At 53.2% G+C, this 19,500-nt stretch overlaps 1 protein-coding gene across 3 annotated transcripts in view; it reads right to left on the bottom strand.

The window, feature by feature from the left end:
* Nucleotides 1-937: 937 nt before the first annotated feature.
* The window catches only part of Eefsec (eukaryotic elongation factor, selenocysteine-tRNA specific), a 210,441-nt gene continuing 191,878 nt past the window's right edge, over nt 938-19,500 (bottom strand). For 2 of the 3 annotated variants that reach the window (XM_006996141.4, XM_076567282.1), the window contains exon 7: nt 938-1,486. In XM_006996141.4, the coding sequence (XP_006996203.1) occupies nt 1,296-1,486 (191 nt within the window). In that variant the 3' untranslated portion in view covers nt 938-1,295. The remainder of the gene's footprint in view (nt 1,487-19,500) is intronic. The other variant, XM_076567283.1, reaches the window with a different exon arrangement.

Genomic DNA, 19,500 nt, shown 5'->3' on the forward strand with positions numbered 1-19,500 from the left:
CGGCAGCAGTGGGATTTCCTGGAGCTAGAGGAACACCTGCAGTGACTGCGATCACACTCACTACGTCTGCTGTCCTCCGGGTCACACCCAGGCCAGGGGGCCGACAGCGTAGTGGCAAGGGTACCATGGAGGCCCGCAGGAAGCTGCTCCTTAGGGGCCTGGCAGCAAGACAAAGCCCAGGCCCTGCTGGCCTTCAGCTCTAGGCTGTTCTGACTATGGTTGCCTGAGGCCTGGCCAAGGACAGTGAAGGGCAGCCGCTGCCACCCTGGTCTCCTGGAGGCATGAGGGGCTTGGCGGGCTGATGGGGTATTTGATTAGGGCCATGGTTTACAGGGACGCTGTGTTCTGTAGCCTGGCTCCTTTTCCTCTGCCCTCTGCTCTGGGGCTTAACAGACCCAAGTCATTTGATCACAACCTGCCCCTGTTAATATTTTTAATGCCATTTTTGAAAATTAAAGCATAATGCACTGATTACTGGGATAAAGAGAGGCCTTCACGTCTGTCTGGAGGCCAAACAGGGAAGCGCCAGGACATCTGCTGCCCTTACAGGTGTCTGGAAAAGCTCTGATTCCCTCATTGGTCAGTTCCACCCTCTCGCCCCATCTCGGTCCCCATGCTAAGCCTGGGGGTGCTGGGGCTGGAGATGAACATGGACAAGGTCCAGGTGCTCCATCCCTGGTCTAGTACCCTCGGGAGTCTGGTCCCCAAACTGGAGGTCAGGGTCTATTGACCTCTAGTGTCAAGATAGAGCCCTAGGGTGCTAGCCCCCGCCCAAGGGACCTTACTAGACTCAGCTACTCAGAGAACCTCTGTTCTTCAAGGCCCATGACACCCCAGGAGCCACTTGGGTGGTCCTAGCAGCTCTGAGTCCTCACCCAACGCCACATAATCCCGTGATTCCTGGTAACCCGTGGGAGACAGGCAGACCATGGGTGGCTATGTCATGTATGGGATGTTTATTTCCAGTTGGAGGGTGCCAGTCACTTGGGATAGGGCTGAGAGTGGCTGCAGACACCCTAACTGGGGGAGCCTGTGAGGCCCAGGTTGCTGGCTCTGCTAAGGCCCTTTCCAAGCCGGGCTTAGTTGCTCTCCGGGGCGGGTGCACGAGTGGAGTGGCAGCCTTTCTGCACTGTTCCTCACTTTCCCCAGGTCTTCTCAGAGGGGCTCAACATCAGTGGGGATGGCAGTGCATGGGCTGCCTGCAGGATTGGGGAGACGGAGGCACATTGGGGGCATCTGGCACTGTGGTCTGGCTTGTAGCTGGCAAGAGGCCCCGGGGGGGGGGGCTGGTTCACTTAGGGAGTCTGTACCATGCGCTTCTGGGTGTCAAAGACATAGCGCTTGAAAGACAGGCTGAGTGTCACAGGCTGCATGGGCTCTGGCCGCTCGGCGCTCTCCTCTGGCTTGGCGGTCTCCCCGCGGCCTGCTCGGTTCCGCTTCTTGAGTGTAGGTGTCAGGATCTTCTTGGACTCAGGGCTGAGGCCACCTGAGAGGGATAAAAGTGTCACTGACTCACTGTAGGCAGAGCGGCCTCCTTGTCTCCCAGCTCCGTGCCCTTCCCATCCAGTATCACCCTCTCTGCCCAACAAGGTAGGGCCTTTCTGACTCCTCCCCACACCTAATTCACTACTAGCCAGTCACTTTGGGGCACAACTCTCTAATTTTCTGGCTGCTCACCTGGTCCCTAAGGGCCTAATGCTCTCTGAGAACACTCTTCTGCCTGCCAGACAGACCACTTGAGGTTCTGGCCACCACGTAGATACCCTCTTTCCCCTTATGCCGGAAGTCTGACTCTGTAGCAGGCTCTCTCAGGTTCTGTGCCTTTTGCCTCTGGGTGGGTTCAGAGGAGGGGAGCCTCAGCAGACCAGAGGTGAGCAGGGAACAGCTGGGAGGTTTAATCAGCTCTCCTCGGCCAGAGCTCTTGTGTGTGGGGGTCTCACCCAGGCTCTGGGAGACACTGTCTCTAGCTGACTCCTCCATCCTCACCACCCACCCTGAATAAGGTTGGGCTCTTTGCCATCTCCAAGAACTCAGTACGATCTTTCTTCATGCAGAACATCCTTTCTGCTCTAACATGGAAGATGTCCCATGGCCCTTCAGGGAAAGCGTCGCAGCTTAGCTGTTTTCTGTTAAGCTGCAGACTGACAGCACCTGGCAGCTGCAGACACTGCACTGGTTAGATCGAATCCAGCATCTCACATGCTTATTTATTCTTGTGTTGGTATTTCCAACCGACTGTCTTGGGTTTCCAGATGAGACGCTGGGCAGGGGCTCAGGCAGTGCCTGCTGGTGCCTACTGGCTCCTGGGGGAAATCTGACAGCCCTGATTCTGAAAGGCAGCATCCACCTGCATGTAGGCCTCTGACAATGATTTTTGTTTTTGTTTTTCAAGACAGGGTTTCTCTGTGTGGCCCTGGCTGTCCTGGAACTCACTCTAGACCAGGCTGGCCTTGAACTTAAGAGATCTGCCTGCATTGCCTCCCAAGTGCTGGGATTAAAGGCGTGCACCATCACTGCCTGGCTCTGGCAATGATCTTGAAGAGGGCTCTCCAAGCACTCTGCATTGGTCCCTAATCTCTGGGCATTTAAAAAGTGGTATGTCCCTGGAAAACTGAAGTCAGTTAGGGATGGCCTGTCTCACTGTATGAAGGGGTTGGGCTCACTCTGACAGACAAAAGTGAGACTGTTAGCTACCTCAAATCCTGGACCCCCTGGGAAAGCTAGGGGCTTGAAGTTGCTAGCAGTACCCTAGAGACAAGCTGCCCATTGCCCCCGCCGGAGTGCAGCAAGGAGAAGGTGCCCTCCCGCAGTTGCCTGGTCTTTAGCCCCGCATCTGTGGCTTTGCCTCCTCCCAGACGGGGCCTAGGCCTTGGAGCAAGAAGAGGGCCCTGGGCTGGTGCCAGGCCTGCAGGTATCTGAGTCCCTGAATCAGAGCTGGGCCTTCCTCCTGCTGGCACCAGACCCTGACAAATGGTACGGGCCTGTCTCTCTCTGGTGCCAGGAGGTCTGATCGCTGAAGAGGTACAGGGCTCCAGAGCGTCTGTGCCACGCTGGGGAGACAGGTGTGGCCCAATCAGCAGTCCATCTCATCTGTGATGGCTCTGGTTACACACAGTGCACGCCGCATCACCACAGAGCAGGCAGGGATGCAAGAGGAATCTGGCACAAGCAGTACTGTGGCCAATGAGCAGCTTGGTCGCCTCAGCCATCACAGGGGTCTGGGAGCACCATCAAGGGTCTACCAAGAAACCTGTCCCAACAACTCCTGGGGCATATGGCAGATATCACGCCGTTTCTTCAGTGGCTCCCTTTCCTTGGGCCAGGTGGCATATGCTGAGGAAGTTGGAGCTGTACCCACCACAGGCTCGTGGCCCAGCTCAAGCTGCAATTGTCTCTCAACTGCCCGGGGCTTTCCTTTTAAAGATACTTGGCACTGCAGGATCAGTGGGCAGCCGGGAGGAGACCCACAGTCCAAGCCAGCTCCCCTGGAGAGATTCTAGTCAACAGGTCTGGAGGCAGATAACCCTAGATAGCACGAGTAACTTAAGGAAATGACCCTGTGTCCCTGGGAGGGCGGTGGTAGCAGCTTTGATGTTCCTAATGCAGGGCTCTCTGAAAACGACTGCTGGACGCATGCTTGGGTGACAGGGACCCCCCAGAGACTGCTGGCAGGCTACAGAGGTAGAAGGAATCTGTGACGTGGCCAAGTCCATGAGCTATATGCTTGTTCTGTGGGGAAAGGGTGATGGCTGGGTCAAGGGAGTCAGCAGGCAGCTAGGGTGCCCGCATCCATAGCCCAGGGTGCCATCAGGCAGGACAGTTTCCCACCCTGCCACCCCATTCTCCCGGCTCTTCCTTCGTGCCTGGGCAAACAGCACACATCAGCTTCCCGGTCCTGCACGTCCGTACATCCACCTCTGCACACTGCTGGCTTTGTCAGCCCTTCAGCTCGGCTGAAGCACGCCCTGGAGTTCGAAGAGCACTATTCTAAGTTCTATTCAGAAGTCACTCCTCAGGCCTCCTGGCTACCTGGCCACTGTACCCAGCCTCTCTGGCCTCACTGCTCTAGTTCTCTCCTCTCACTCCGTCTCCTCTGGCAGGCTCTATTACCTCCATGGTTTTGTATCTGCTGGCTTTCTGTGACCAGTCCTACCACAGTGAGGTTTCTGTCTTTGCCCATGTGACCTGCTCCTAGCTGGGGACTCTGGCTCCTAGCTGTCAGTGCTGGTGAGACCCTACAGGACTGGAGGCAAACCCCTAGGACCAAGAACCCCAAGGTCAAGCAGCTGGAAACAGCCTGTGAGAAGGTTCCTGCACAGTCCAAGTCAACCACGGGATGCAGACCAGACAAGCATGTGCCATGTGGGCCCAGATGTGCGGAGGTGCCCGGTCCTCACTGGTCAGGGCTGGAGGAACTGAGGTGCTCAGGGGCTTCACACTTGCCCAAGGTCCCGCAGTGGGTGGTGGGCAGTGCTGGTGACTAAGGTGGTCTGGTGTCCATCTGTGTTTGAGCATCAAAGACCCACATGTCTAACATTGGTTAGAGGGGACCCGAGACCAAGGGCTGATAAGACAAAGCCCCTTGCCATAGTAAAGCGATGTTCAGTCGGGCTAAATAAACATTTAAAGACAGATTCATGCTAGGGGCGAGGACACAGACAAGGCTTATTTGGTAATGTATTTGCAAGCCCAAGGACCTGAGTTCAGATCCCCAACAGCCAGGTAAGAAATTGGGCAAAGTGGTGTGCACCTATAACCTTAGCATCCAGGAGGTAAAGACAGGAAGTCCCTGGGGTTTGCTGGCCAGCCAGTCTAGATGAATTTTGTGAACTCCAGGTTCAGTGAGACTTTGCCGCAACTAAATTAGGGACAGTCACAGAGGAAGACACACAAAGTTGACTTCTGACCTCTATACAAAACATGTATTCTAAACTTAGTTCAAAAAATGCAGCAGGCAAAACTTTCAGAAGAACCCTATCAACTGAGCTACAGAGAAAAGACCAGACGGCCCTATGCCTAGCCACCAGGGATCACAAGGGGTTATAAGTAGTGCCTTTCTTCTACTTTTCTGTACTGCCCACGGGCTCTGGGTAACCCTGGTTAGGCACAGAGGTCCAGCTACACGGGCCCCACAGTGTGCCCACTCCTGAACCCCAACAAAGGACAATGTATAGCAGTGCACCCTAGCACACAGGCAAGCAGGGGAAGGGGAAGGAGGTCCAGGTGGGTCCCCACAGCCTGGGGGTGGGGCCCAGGGCAGCTGTGGTCAGGAAGCAGGCTGGCACTTTGAGGCCAGTGGCCTTGCTTCTGGCATGCTCCGGCTGTGCCTGGGAAGGGTGAGGCTGAGCATGGGTAGAGCTCCTTTATGGGCACCAAGGTCAGAGTGTCCGGCACAGCTGCTTCCAGCTAGAGCAGGAGTCTCAGGGCAGGTTCAGGGACGGGCTCTCCCAGCTCCTCAGCCCCACTGGCCACTGCTGCTGCCTCCTGCTCTACTCCCTCGCCAGAGAGAATCCTCTGGGGCCCACGTGACGCTGGGACCTGTTCCACAGCAGGAGTATGTCCTCACTCAGAGCCATGCCTGCCTCCTCTGCCTCTCCACTCCCGATGCTCCTGTCTCACTCTGACCATCAACCACAGGAAACCAAGCAAGGGCTCTTGACCATTCATGTCTGTGGGCTGAGTTCCTTTCCACCCGGAGAATTCACTCTGCCACTGCTCCTCGGAGCACGTCCCCTGACTGCCCCGAGCTAAATGGAATCCCTCCTAGGAGCCACACTGAGCACCTGTTTTCACTGTGGTTATGTAGTGCCTTCTTCCCAGAGGCCGGGGAGTGGGGAGGATCCTCCCACTGCCGGGCATGGAGCCCTCTAGGTCTCCTGGGGGCACATGAATGTGTTGGAGGCATCCCATGGTGTATGCAGCACCCAACATCACTATACTTACACCTCTGCATGCTACCCTCCATGAACCCACATCCCTTTCCATGTACTCCCATGTCACATGTATCCACTGTCTCATACATACACTACATATCATATACAGCCATTAGTACTCACCTATACTATACACACCCATGACCCTGTATATATATATATACATATATCCCACATATGCTTTCACACACACACACACACACACACACACACACACACACACACACACACACCACACTCACACCCACATGCACTTATCTCTATCACATACATTTACATGCCAGTCCCTCCATGCTACACGCACCTGCGTGCATCCCACTGAGATGAACAGGCCAGTGGTGAGGCCTGTGAAAACCATGCCTGCCCTTCGAGTGGTCCAGAGAGCAGTCTGGACCAGACATCAGGCTGGACTTTGGTCCTCTCCCATGTGCCAGCACCAGACTTCCCCTGGCAGGGGGTGTGTTGGGGCTGAGGTAGCCCATGATGTCCCCTGTTCAGGAGGCCTCCTCTCTCCCTAGACAGCACGAGTCCTGGAGCCTACTCTACTCTCTTTTGAGCCCAGACCCCAGGACGTAGTGGGGGTGGCAGTGACCCTATGTGACACCACCGCTCATGGCTTCCCATGGGGACCTCTCCCAGGGCCTGGCTGGCCTTTCTCACTGTGTGCCAGCCCCACACAAAGGCACAATGGGCTGCAGGCTGCTGGGTCTTGGCTCCACTGGGCAATCAGGGAAGAATGTGGGAAGCGAAGTTTTTCAAGCCCAGGGAGGGTGCCGCCCGGCAGTGGCCATCAAAGGCCGGCAAATTGCCTCCAATTGCTGGCGTCGCTTTCATGTCAGGGGCCAGACTAGAAGAGGGGCCTTCACGTTGGTGGGCAGCTGGCACCCCCCAGTGGGAAAGGAGCCCTTGTAAGCATCTTGGGGTCAGGAGGCCCCTCAGGGACTCACTGAGGCCAGAGCAGCTATGAGGAGGCTGTAGAAGGAGACAGTGAATGGGGGTAGGAGCTCCCCTGGGACAGCATCCTGGTGAGGACTGCTGGGCTGGCAGCTGGGTGGCCACAGAGTCCGAGTTCAACAGGCTTGCAGCTGGACAGGATGCGGGGCCGTGTGCAACAGAAGCCCCGGGTGGAGGTGACTGGCCTCTGCGGAGGGCCTGCTGATGCTGCTGGAAGGTAGAAGCCAGCTTGTGTGGACTGGGGTTCTGGCTGGCATGACAGGAATGGATGAGCTGATAAGGTGGGAGAGGCTTTAATGCAGGCCTGGCGGTCACATCTGACTCACAGCAGGCTTTGGTTGCACTTAACGTGCAGGGGTCCAGATGAGGTGAGCCAAGGTGTATGCCCTCTAGCTATGTGATAGCGCTGGGATCTGGATGTGGGACTCCCTTTGTCATGGCTGGCTTGTCATTTGCTCCTCACTTGGCCAGGGACAGGCCAGAGGGCAGATCTTGGTGATCTGGGGAGAACCAGCTGGTGCCTTCTGGGTTCCCTCTGAACTTCTGTGGGAGTGACTGGTCCTCCTGCCATGTACTGGCAGGTGTGGCCCTCTGCTCACTGTCTCACAGGCCTGTCCTCGCTAGCTGCGGGTACCAGCCCTGATTTTCCTTGTTCCTTCTCTGCACCGGTCATGTATGTAAACAAAGATGCAATTTGCTTTAAAGAGATAAGGTGATTAATTAAAAAAAAATCAGAACTGAATTCTGCCGTCCCGGTAACAAAAGGAATTAGGGGAGGGGGCGGCAGATAGGCCCATGTAACCACGAAACCAGGTTCCTTCTACGGCTCTTGAGCACACTTGACGGCTCACACACTCCTTTGATTGGGAGGAGACGGAGGCAATGGGCGACGCATGCCCATTTTGATGTCTTAATGTTGCCTAATTCCTTCTTTAATTTATATTAAGCTTCTTAGCAGCAACAATGAATTCTTCAAAAACAAAACAAAACAAAAAAAAGGCCCTTTGCAGAGATATTCGCGAACCAAGTTAACTGAAGTCACAATGAAGCTGAGCTTTGGAGATTGGGGTGTGTAGGGAGGAAAAACATGCAATATGTGAAAGCTTTTTTAAAAAGACAAAACCTTACTATTTTCTACAGAGAAAATATTTTACTGTTTAAAATAACACTGGACTTTTGAATTATAACCTGTTTTTATGTTCAAGCTATCTGTGTATTATTTCTCCTGCAGTTGTACATAAAATGCTTTTACATTCAATAAAGGGGACAAATACTATAGAATTGTATTACATGAAATATATAGAATATACAAATTCATAGAGACAGAAAGATTAGATGTTATCTCAAGATGGAGAAGAAAGGAATACAGAGCAATGATTTCCTAAGTACAGAATTTCTGTTTTGTGTGATGGAAAAGTCCCACAAATGGACAGTAGTATCAGGACATTATATCATGAATGTAATAAATCAATACAATTAATGAATATCATAAATATAATTATTGAATGAATAATGTACATATAATCAATGAATACCACAAATGTAATGAATATCATGAGTGTAATTAATGAATATCATGAGTGTAATTAAAACAAATAAAAATAAATAAATTTAAAAAGTAAATAAATAAAAAGACAAAACCAAAATCAGTCTGATCCAGACAGGAAATGACTTGGTCTTGAGGCTCAGTTGGAGGCTGAGCCATTTGAGAGGGTAGCCTAGTAGAGAGACATTTGCTGTCCTAGGTTCTTACTCAGCTTGGAGGGGAGCTGGCTAGAGATGAGCAGCCAGCCAGCCTGAGGCCAGCTTCCTACTACCCGATCCTATGAGGTTTCCACTCCCTGATGCGGCTGCAGCTCCTGGAAGCATGTGTTGGCATGAGGACATCTCCAGCCAGGCCCCTGCCTCCGCCTAAGCAGGGTGCCATTTCACATGCAGCATGGAACCTGGACTCCCTGGCAATCCTAGTCAAGCCCCTGTGCCCACGCAGAGTTGACTCATGTTCCTCCGAGGTCCCAGGGCCTCTTCAGGGAAGGTCCTGCTGAGTGGGCCACAGTGCAGCCTATGTGTGAATGTCCCAGCCACTGCAGCAAGCATCTCTCTGCTTACCTGCCCCATTGCTGTCCAAAATCCTTTTAGAACAAATTTCGACCACTCCTCCTGGATCAAGCTCCCCTGAAGAAATCTTTAGATCCTCATATATGTTCAGATGAGGCCTATATTTCCTGGGCACCCCAGCAGCCTGCCTCCTACAGACCCTTCGGCATGCCTCGGTCCCCTCAGTTTCAGTTGCTGCTGGGCTTCCTCAGTGGGATATGGCAACTGCCTTGGTATCTCCTGCCTAGACTTTCAGTAAGAGGTGGTTGTACACTGGTAGTCTTCTTCCTGGGGTCAAGGTGCTGACCCTTCCCCAGAGACTCCAGCAAGGGCCACCCTGGCCCTTTTAGCTTACCAGGACCCAGCAGAAGGGGCCCTGAGTATGGCTCTGTTCCTGGGGTGACTCCTAGAAAGGGAGCTTCTTGCTAGCCTGTTGGGGTCCTAGTGGCCCTCTCATGGCCAGGCAGCCTCTAGGCCTACATAGGCTGAGGGGCGATGAGCATGTCTTCTGATCACAGCCAAGCAGGTTGGGAGGGGGGGTCCTGGAATACCAGAGCTCTTCTATTCCTGCTGGCCACACCCACCTGGATTTGGAGCCCTTTGAGGCAAGGATAAGGAGGAAGTCCAGGATCTATATGTTTCCTCCCCTGGGGCTCAATCAAGGTTGCTAGGTAGATGCCCACACCTTTTAGGAAACGGGCCATGGTGCTGGATGAATGGGGTGAGAGGGCAGTGGGGACAGCACGGGGACAGAGCTGAGGTGGGGTGGGAGGATACTGGAATGGCAGGGGAGAGGGCCGCCTCTGCAGGGTTGTAGGGAAGGGAGCTGGTGGCTGAACACCCCCCCCCCCCCTTCTTCAGTGGGACTGAGGGACGCCAGTCTCAGGTCACTTTTCTTCTGCCATTGCCAGCATCCCCTTAATGCCCCTCACCTAGCCAGTGCCACACAGGTGTTCCACAGGGGAGTCACTGCCCAGGCAGCTGAGGGCTCACAGCCACGGTTAAGGAGCAGGACTTACATCCAGAGATGTGCTTATGAAGTACCCACGGCAGCCTGGGGCTCGAGGCAGGCCAGACCCTTTACTGCACTCCAGGAACTGTCCTCGGGGAGGGCCAGGTTCCAGAACATCTCTTCAGAAACTTCTGAGGACTGGGTCTCTGCACTTTGGGTCACCATGGGGAAATACTGGTTGGCTGGACCTGAGGGCTGCTGGGTGTCCTCTGTGGGCAAAATGGTCTTAAAGTAGCTAACTGCTACACAGAGGGATCCTGAAGGAAGACCATCTCACATGATCCCAGCCTGGCCACAGAAAGCTTAGCTGGTGCCCCACTATCAAGATATTTCTGGCTGGGCGGTGGTGGTGCACGCCTTTAATCCCAGCACTTGGGAGGCAGAGCCAGGTGGATCTCTGTGAGTTCGAGGCCAGCCTGGTCTACAGAGCAAGACCCAGGACAGGCACCAAAACTACTTGGAGAAACCCTGTCTCAAAAAACCAAAAAAAAAAAAAAAAAAAAAGCTATTTCTGGGCCAGTCAGAGAAAATGTTCCCTGCATTGCATGGTGACTATGTCCCACAGACACCACATCTCAACTGCAGCCACCTCCACTGACATGCCAGGACACTGAGGGACAGAGACACGCAGTGACCGACCAGGGGCACAGCAAGGACGTCCTCATTTAGACCCGTGCCTTCAACCACTGCACAGCTCTGTCCACCTTCCCTCCTTTATGCCCAGGGGCAATTCTGGCTGTGGTGTGGCTGCTGCAATCTAGGGGGACTGAAGACCCTGTATTTTCCTGGCAGGTGGGAAAGACTGTGGTAGGGCAGTCCTGAAGCCAAAGAGTGGGGAGCAGGTTCCTGGTGGCTTCCCACGAAGTATTTTCCCCCACCACTCAGGGAGCAGAATTTTAATGCTCCCACCCTTCACATGTACACTCTTTAACATAAGTTAATCTTCAATTAAAATACCTAGAGCAGAAACTAAGATAACTGGTTTAAAAGGTAGAGCTATTGACAATAAAAGTCATCTTCATAGTGCCTTCATATTGCTTTTTCTTAAAAAAAATCCACATATTAAAAACGTCATTTTTATGACTTAGGGAAAAAGCCATTGAGAATAATGAGAGTGAACAAAGGCTCAGGCGCAGTCATTTTCCAGGGCCCATATGTGGCATCCTGATTACTGTATCAGCTTTGCTGCCCGAGAAGAGGGAGAGGCAAGCGCAGGTGACTTGTACCCCTGCCCTCTGCGGCTGGCAGATGAAGGCGGGGGTGGCATGGCCGCACAGGTCCCTCTCCACGCTCCTGGAACTGTAGACTCTGACAGTTTCTCTCTCCCCACCACTGGTGTGTGCAAGCACACAGCTGACGCTCCGCATATAAGCTAGTCATATAAGCTGCCCTACTGTGACCCCTAGGGAAGATCTCAGGCCTGGCCTGTGCCTCCAAGGGGCATGGCCCACTGAAACACTGGCACTCCAGCTTGCCTTCCTGGTATATCTGCCAAGGCTGTCTCCTCATGCTGAGGTCACATGGGTCCTTGTGCCCAAAGCAGGGTCTGCAGAACAGTACCTCTCCCTGCCCAGGTCTTGGTTCTCTCCTTCAACAGGCCCCTTTGTCCCAACTCTCACCTTCATAGCAGCTATCTCTTGGATCACTATTGCCTGCTGCCTGCCTGGGCCTCTTACAGCACCATGCAGCACAGTGGCTGGTGGTCAAAAGTGGCTCTTGTCTACTGGTTTGACATTTTCCAAAACACTCACTGTGCTCTGACCCAGGCTGAGATTTGTCCCTGTTTGGCTCTAAGCTGTGGTACATAGCTAGTGGAGTTATTCACATATATGGAGACCTCAGGCAGGCCTCTGGTTTGGAATACCTCCCCCAGTGTGTCTCTTTGGAAGCTCTTGGGAGATGACAGATGGCTGGGCCCCTCCCTGGAGACCTGAGTCCTGGTGGTGCGCTGTGACATCATAAGTCTAAGGGTTGCTCTCCAGCCCCGCACCAAAAGAACAACCATTGTCAGGATCTGGATTCCAGCCTGGTCCTTCAAAGCCCGGCCAGTGCGATGAGAAGACATCTGTTTTTGAGGGGATGTGGGACTGGATGAGGGGATCAGCTGCCTGCTCTGTGAATACCAGGTCCTGCTGCTCACAGGTACAGAGCCTCAGGGAAAGAGTGTTGTGCTGGCAAGGTCCTGGGAGAGGGACAGAAACCTCTGCTTCCAAGAGCCAAACAATGCCTCCTTTCTTCTCAGCACATGCAGAAGCCTTCCCTACAAGTGCCAAGCGCTTAGGGCTGGTGGCTGAAGACCTGAGGAGCCAGAGGAGTCAGGGACAGGAACGAATACACTCTGGAAGGAGGTGGGTCTGTCGCTTCCTTCTCCAACCACACATCCTTTATCATGCAGCGCATAGCGAGTGAGCCGGGGCAGCCTGGGTATCCCCGTGTGCCAGGCCTCACCTCCATTTTCCTCCAGCACCTTGTGGGACTCAGGGGTGGTGACGTGGACTGGGTAAGGTTAGACAGGAGAGCATTGCGGCCTGGGCACTGGCACAGAAAGGAAAGTGGAGTGAGGGGACGGCTTCTGTCATGAGACGTGGCTTCCTCGGCTGACAAGATGTCAACCTCTGCTGTGGTCCCTGTTACAGTGGTCAGGCTTGAGGTCCTTCCATTTCTCGGGACATAGTGGTTGGGAGTAGAGCCATAGGCACAGGCTCCTCAGATAAGTGTCCCCATCACTGTCTCTACTTCCCGCGTGCTATACAGATGCCCCCTGGCCCAGAGCGACTTACCCAGGGCTGCTGTGAACAAAGTGACCCCTTTCAGTCAACAATTCTCCAGACCCCAAAGAGCACTGTCTTCACCATGACCTTGGGTTGTCAGGACAGTGTGCATTAGACCTGAGGAGAAAGTCGGGCTACACTTTTAGGAGGCCATATTCTACCACATGCTGCAGGGGAGGGGGTACAGAAAGAAAGGGGCATTTGGAGTCAGTGACCTGGCCTCGAGGGCCAAATCCAGGTAACCAACGCCTTACTAGTGCTTACTGCATAGCAGCACAGTGGCTCACCAGTGCATCATCATCTGTGATCTGGGCATGAGACTGAGGCATGAGGGATGTGGGGTAGAGGCATGGCACACAGAAACACCACAGACTTCTCTCTCCACTCCGATAGCCCTGTCAGGGCTCACTGTAGCCCACTAGATACTATATCTGAGGATACTGCACAACTTGCCCTCAGTAAACCTATGTATGTGTTCTCATGGCCCAGGCCTGTGGCAGGGACCTTATATATCCTGTGCTGGTGCCCTGTGGCTCTCTTAGTATAGACTACTGGCTACCTCTTGGTAGGTTCTGAAGAGCAATGTGGTTTGGCTATGTCAGCCTCAGCCCAGCACTGGAGGTCTGCTTCCTGCTTTTGCAGGAAGTGGGACACAGACCCACTACAGGACACATCATGAAGACACAGGAGGTGGGTTTTGGGGATTAATGCCAACACCCCTGTTCTGTTGTGGAGTATTAGTTTAAGATGTGTTACATTTGTTTATGCTGTGGAACATTTGTTTAGTGATGCAAAGATGTGCTGCATTCTTTTATGTTGCATTTGTTTAACTCTCTGAAGCTGTGTTACTTTGCCTGCCTAAAACACCTGATTGGTCTAATAAAGAGCTGACTGGTTAATCTAGGCAGAAGAGAGAAATAGGTGGAGCTGGCAGGCAGAGAGAATAAATAGGAGGGAAATCTAGGGAAGAGAGTGAGATCGAGGAGTGAGAAAAGGAAAAAGTGAAGGAGAAGGGGATGCCAGGCGCCAGCCACACAGCCAGCCACGGAGTAAGAAGGAAAGAAAGGTATATTGAATAAAGAAAGGTAAAAAACCCACAGGCAAAACATAGTTAAAGAGAAACAGAGTAACTTAAGTTAGAAAAGCTGGCTAGAAACAAGCCAAGGTAAGGCCGGGCATTCATAAATAAGAATAAGTCTCCACGTATTGATTTGGGAGCTGGGTGGTGAGCCTCCAAATAGTAAATAAAAACAAAAAACAAACAAACAAATAAAAAATCCAACTATACCATTCAGTCGGGGAGCATCCATGAAATCACTGTGTCCAGTGAAACCCAAACCCTCCCAGTTTCCCTGTAACTGGACCATATTTATACATGTGACCAGGATGTCAGCCTGTCTGACAGTGCGCTGTTAGAGACAGCTAGGGTTGGTCCCCAGTGCTCAGGGCAGATGCTCTGAGGCATGCTCCTTCTCCAGCCTCCTCTGTAACTAGAGAGAAGGGCTCTACGGCAGGCAGTGGCTAGTGACCCAGGCTATCTGTGGCCCTGTTCCCCAGCCTCTGCCACTGAGTGAACTGAGAAGAAATGAGAGCTTGTTTCAGCAAAGGCTGGCAGGGTCTTCAGTGGGGACAGCTGCACCAGCTTAACCCACACTAGAGTTTTTGCTCACTTTGAGGAGTTCTGTTTTTCTTTTAAAAGAGAATCCAGACTCATGAGAACAGCCAGAAGAGGGGCTATCTCTAAAGTAAGCTCCTGCCTGCACTGGGAAGGAGGGCAAGGCCACAGGGCTGTAAGCCTTTGTTCTGGGAGAACCAAACCACTCAAGAACCCTACGGCCTGCACCACTCCTCAGGACTCCGCGGCCCCCAGTCAGCTCCAGCACAGGTGGGAAAGCAGGGGGCCCAGGAGAGCTTCTCTGAAGGGCTGGTGGCCTGTACCTTATTGCTCTGTGACATATTACAAGGCAATCTGTACCGGCAATGGTGAGCTGAGCTTGCACGAGCTGGCAGCGCATGCACCTGGCCCTGCATGCACTTGTGCCTGCCTCAGCTGATGCCAGGCTTCCAACACAGCTGCCCCCGGATGCAAGGAACGAAGTGGGCTCTGGTGCCCAGGGGTCAGGAGGGAACATGCCAATTGTGGCCCGAGCACCCTGCTTCTCAGGAGAACCTCTCCGAGTGGAAATCTCTGAATGAATTGTGTTTGCAGGGCTAGCTGTCAAGGTGCAGTGGCCGTGGCATCTCCCTCGTACTGGGGACAAGCTGTGGCCTCATCACCCATCACACTCATTGCTCAGCCAGTTCACTGGGCAGCAACACTGTTTTGCTGTACTCCTCGCAGCCCCCTCCATTCTTCAAGAAAGCCTTCTTCAGATCAGTTCACCTCACAGAGCATTGTGTGTTTCTGTGAGTGGAAACCCGGCCTTTTGTCAAAAAGAGCACATCCAGTGACATAAATGGGCCACTGTGATGTTCTCGGTCTGAGGGCTGTGAGAGGTCTGGGATGCCACAGGCAGGACAAGCAGCCCATTGGGACATCAGTGTCTGCTCCTCCACAGCACCAGCCCACTAAGGACTCTTTGGTGCTGTCCCGCCTGCAATGGCACGGCTCAGCCTCCTCTGTCCTTGCGGGGTAAGGAGCAGGGGTCTGTGTGACCTCGAGGGCCATGCTTGGCTGTGGGAGGTCTGTCTTCTCCAAGTTGCCTGGCAAGTGGGAGTGAGGCTCAGAAGTTCTCAAAGTGACGGTGTGTAAGACACTGCTGAGGACCAGACTCACGATGCCTGTGCTTGTGGCGCTGGCCCACATGGCTGGGCACCCTGTATCATATAGACACAGGCAGATCTGGCTGTCACAGGGCAACTTCGGCCCCTGGGTACATGGAAAATTGTGAGATTCTGTTCTCAGGGCAACATCGGGTCCCTGCTTTCTTTAGTTACCCCCAGGAAAGCAACTTTCCTATGCTACCTGCCTGTCTGGTGGCTAGCTCAGTGACCTGCAAAGCTACAGATATTGTCACAGGGACAGCTTCCCTTGAGACAGTTTAGTGGTGGTACCTCTGGAGTCTCCAGGCATCCAGACTGCAGTTACACCCTGGGTGGCCATGTGGGGCCTTAGAGCAGGAGCAGGACTAGGCAGGGCAGGAACAGCAGGCCAGGGAGTGAGCCCAAAGGCTGAGCAGGACACACTGCTCTTCCCAGGCAAGCAGGTGCCTTGACCAGCCCCTGTGCCACTGGCCCACAGGTACCTCTTCTGAGATAGGGGGCAACGCCCACTCTTTGGCGGGCACAGGGAGATGTCAGAGAGAAAATCTTTCGGCACTTGGGCAGCATATGCTCAGGAAAGATAAAGCCATATACTTTATCCTTGGACAGGAGCCTTCCCTTCCTCAGGTGCATTCACACACCGTGTGTTCAAGAGTTAGGCATCCCTATGGCAGCTAGAAGACAGGCTCCTTGCTCACCACTGGGACCCAGACTCTGGCCCAGGAGCCAATCACTGTGTAGCTTCATATGGGATGTTAGGCCCTGGCCTCAGGCTCCTCATCTGAGAAATGGATGGCTGGAGCACTTACCATACAGGGTTGCGATAAAGTTTTGAGTCACCGTGACTGTAGTGTCACATAAAATGAAGTCTAAACCATGTCAACTCTATTCCACCAGAGCCACCACACACACCCACTCTGCACTTGCCACCTCTGCCTGCTGGGTGCCGATAGGGGCTCAGATCTGGAGCCATGCCTGGGGAAGAGTGTGTCACATTTCCAAGAAGGCCAGATTCATGCCTGATAAGGACACAGAGCAGACAGTTTCTGACAGCACACAGTCATAAGGGAAGAGGCAGACAGGGAGCTGGGGCACTCCTGGGCTTGGTGGCCTGGGAGGACAGTCCTCAAGACAGCAGACCGAGGGAGGCATGCAAGAAGAGGCTTCACTGAGGACCTGGGACCCATGGAGCAGCAGTGCCTACGTGAACCCCACTGGGAGCCTCCAAAGCAGACTCCTCTGAACTTCCTTTCTTTCGCGGCCATGCGCTGGATCCCATCTTGTTCTAGGACAAGGGTGTGGGAGGGAAGAGAGCTGGGTGAGGAGGGGCAAGGGCAAGAGTTGAACACTGGGATTTATGAGCTGCCTTTGGCGGCATGGGGGAGGGGCTCCTTTTGCCAAAACAATATTTAATTTTTTTAAGGCAGCTACAAAGCCAGGATTAAGCCTAGGCCCTAAAACGAGCTCATAAAATTGAAAAATATTTATCTGGAAGGGTGGCAAGTCCAATAAAAGTTTTATGAATGTCTCACAACTGCCCCGTCAGGAAGCTGGCCTCTCCCTCACCTCCCTCTCGTCAGAGGACGGCACACACAGGTGGGATGCACGGAGACAGGGCTGAAGAAGCCCAGTGCCTGGGGCCCGCTGCTCTGTGCCCCTCCCCGACCTGTTCAGTGCCCAGCTGTGCCAGGAGGGCCAAGAGTCTGAGCGCAGACACCGATGACTCTCTCAGAGTCTTGGAGGGCTTTGGGCAGGTACAGACCACAGGCTTTATTGTTCAGACCAATAGTGGGTGGCTGACTGAACTCGAGTTTGAAAGAGACCCACAGCCCAGGGCTTCACTTGAAGTCACCGAGAAAGAGGTTTCACATAGACAAATGTGCTGAGTTCTCTCCTGGCTTCCAGGACCACTGCCCCTGCCCCTGCCCCTGCCTTCCAGGACATCACTCACTGCTTCCCCACTCTTCCCCACTGTACCCCTCTCCTTCCTCCCTACAGCTTCTGCTTTCTGTTGCCCCCCACACACACCTTGGGTCTCATCTGGGGGCCTTTGCACAGCTGCTCCTCCGAGGAACCCCACCAGCTCCAGGGCCTCCCTGCCTTGGAAGAACTCACGCCACCCGATCCGATCCTTCACCTCGAGAACCATCACTTCTCCTTCCCGTGAACTGCGGCCAAAGCACTTTCACTTGTGTGGCCCTTCCCGAGGGTTCAGCAAAGGGTCAGCTCTCACAAAGCCAAGGTTGCTTGATTCTCAGTCACTGACAGGAAGTCAAAGCTAGCAGGAAACCAGGTGGCACCCACAAGAGCCCAATTTCTAACCAAATGCCCAGGCTTCCTGTTCCTCCCCGGCACAAGTCCACCTGAAAAGCCCAGCCTGCTCTGCTCAGGGAAGGCCAGTCCCGAGCTTCCGAGACACAAAACAAGGTGAGCACAGCAGCTCGGAAAAGCACCTTCTGCATCTGGGGAACTGGCAAGAACTGGCCAGAGCACAGTGCTGGGGATGGCAGGCATGCAAACTGACTGATGTGCAGGCCTCTGTCACCCGTGGTACTGGGGACAACTCTGCTGTCAGCACCTACCCAGAGCTGCTCACATGTCTGTCTGTGGAGTGGAAAAATGGAATGCCCTGGTAACCTCAGACAGGTGACAGGTGTGCAAACTGAGCTATTCAGATCGTGAGACATTTGTGGTTAGACAGGGTCAGTTGCAATGGCTGCAGAAGCAACCTGCAGCCATGTCCATAAAACTCAAAACAATATAGACAAAACCCAGAAGGTGCTAAACTCAGAAATTCTTCGAGTGCCTATGTGCTGCTCAGAAAGTCTCACATTTTAGGGCATTTCAATTCTGGATTAGGGATGCTAAGCTAGTGATGTCTCTAAATAACATAAAATCCGAAAAAAGGTTGATTTAGCACTTTTGGTCTTCAGTATTTGGATAAGGGATGCTTAGCCTGTGCAATGACAGAGTCTTCAAACAGGGAAAGCTTTGTAAAACCCACTGGGGCACGGGCCAGCTGGAGGGAGTGACAGTCATCTCCATGGAGGCCTGAACTTCAGCTTTATCTATACCTCTTAACACAACAAACAGCAAAACATACAAAACAAAAACAAAAACAAACCTCCAAACCAAACCAAACCAACCTCCCCCAAACCAGGGCCTCCCCTTGTAGCTATGGTTGGCTTGGGATTCCTGGCTCTGCCCTCTGAATGCTAGGATTACAGGCAGGGGCCACCACATCTATCTCCCTCTCTTAAAAGCAAACAGGAGGCTGTGGGAGAGATCCAAACTTTCTGATTTGCTGGCAACAGAACCATCTAACTCTGTACTGTCTGGCATATTTTTTTTTCAGTTAAGAACAAGTTTAATTATTATATTATTATTTTAGGAAATCAAATAGTGATGAAAAGGAGACAAGCATACAAGAGACCTAAGTGACCAAGTGCTCCTAGGTTGTCCCTGCCCAGACAGGAGGTGGGGATGCTGGTCCAGCATTTAGGTACATACCTGGTACCTAAATCATTGGTGTCCAGCCAGGCTGTGTGCTCTGCTTACATTCTAACCACATAAGCATAGTCACCTCGATCTGCTCCTTATACCACACAATCTGGCCTGAGGCTACCAATCTGTTGACCAACCCTGAGTAACCAAGCACCTGTCGCGTGCCAATCCTGAAGTGAGGCTATGTAAGGGAGACAGTCCATAGGAGAAGTTGTAGGAGATTTAAACACAGAAGGGTTTGGCAGGGTGCTGTGATGGGGAACCCGGGGAAAGAGTAGTGGGTTAATGTCATCCTGGGCTAGGGAGGGGATCCTGAGGGAAGCTCTGTAGCATGCCTTGTGACTTCCAGAATCCTGGGTTTTCCTTGGTCCTACTGAACAGGCCCTGGATTCTAGGCTTCTAACTGCTGTTGGGAAAGAACCCTCAGACTGCCTCTTCCTGGGGCCCCAGAGCTGTGATAGGCACC

Source organism: Peromyscus maniculatus, chromosome 3 (assembly GCF_049852395.1).
Source record: "Peromyscus maniculatus bairdii isolate BWxNUB_F1_BW_parent chromosome 3, HU_Pman_BW_mat_3.1, whole genome shotgun sequence".
Classification (NCBI taxonomy): Eukaryota; Metazoa; Chordata; class Mammalia; order Rodentia; family Cricetidae; genus Peromyscus; species Peromyscus maniculatus.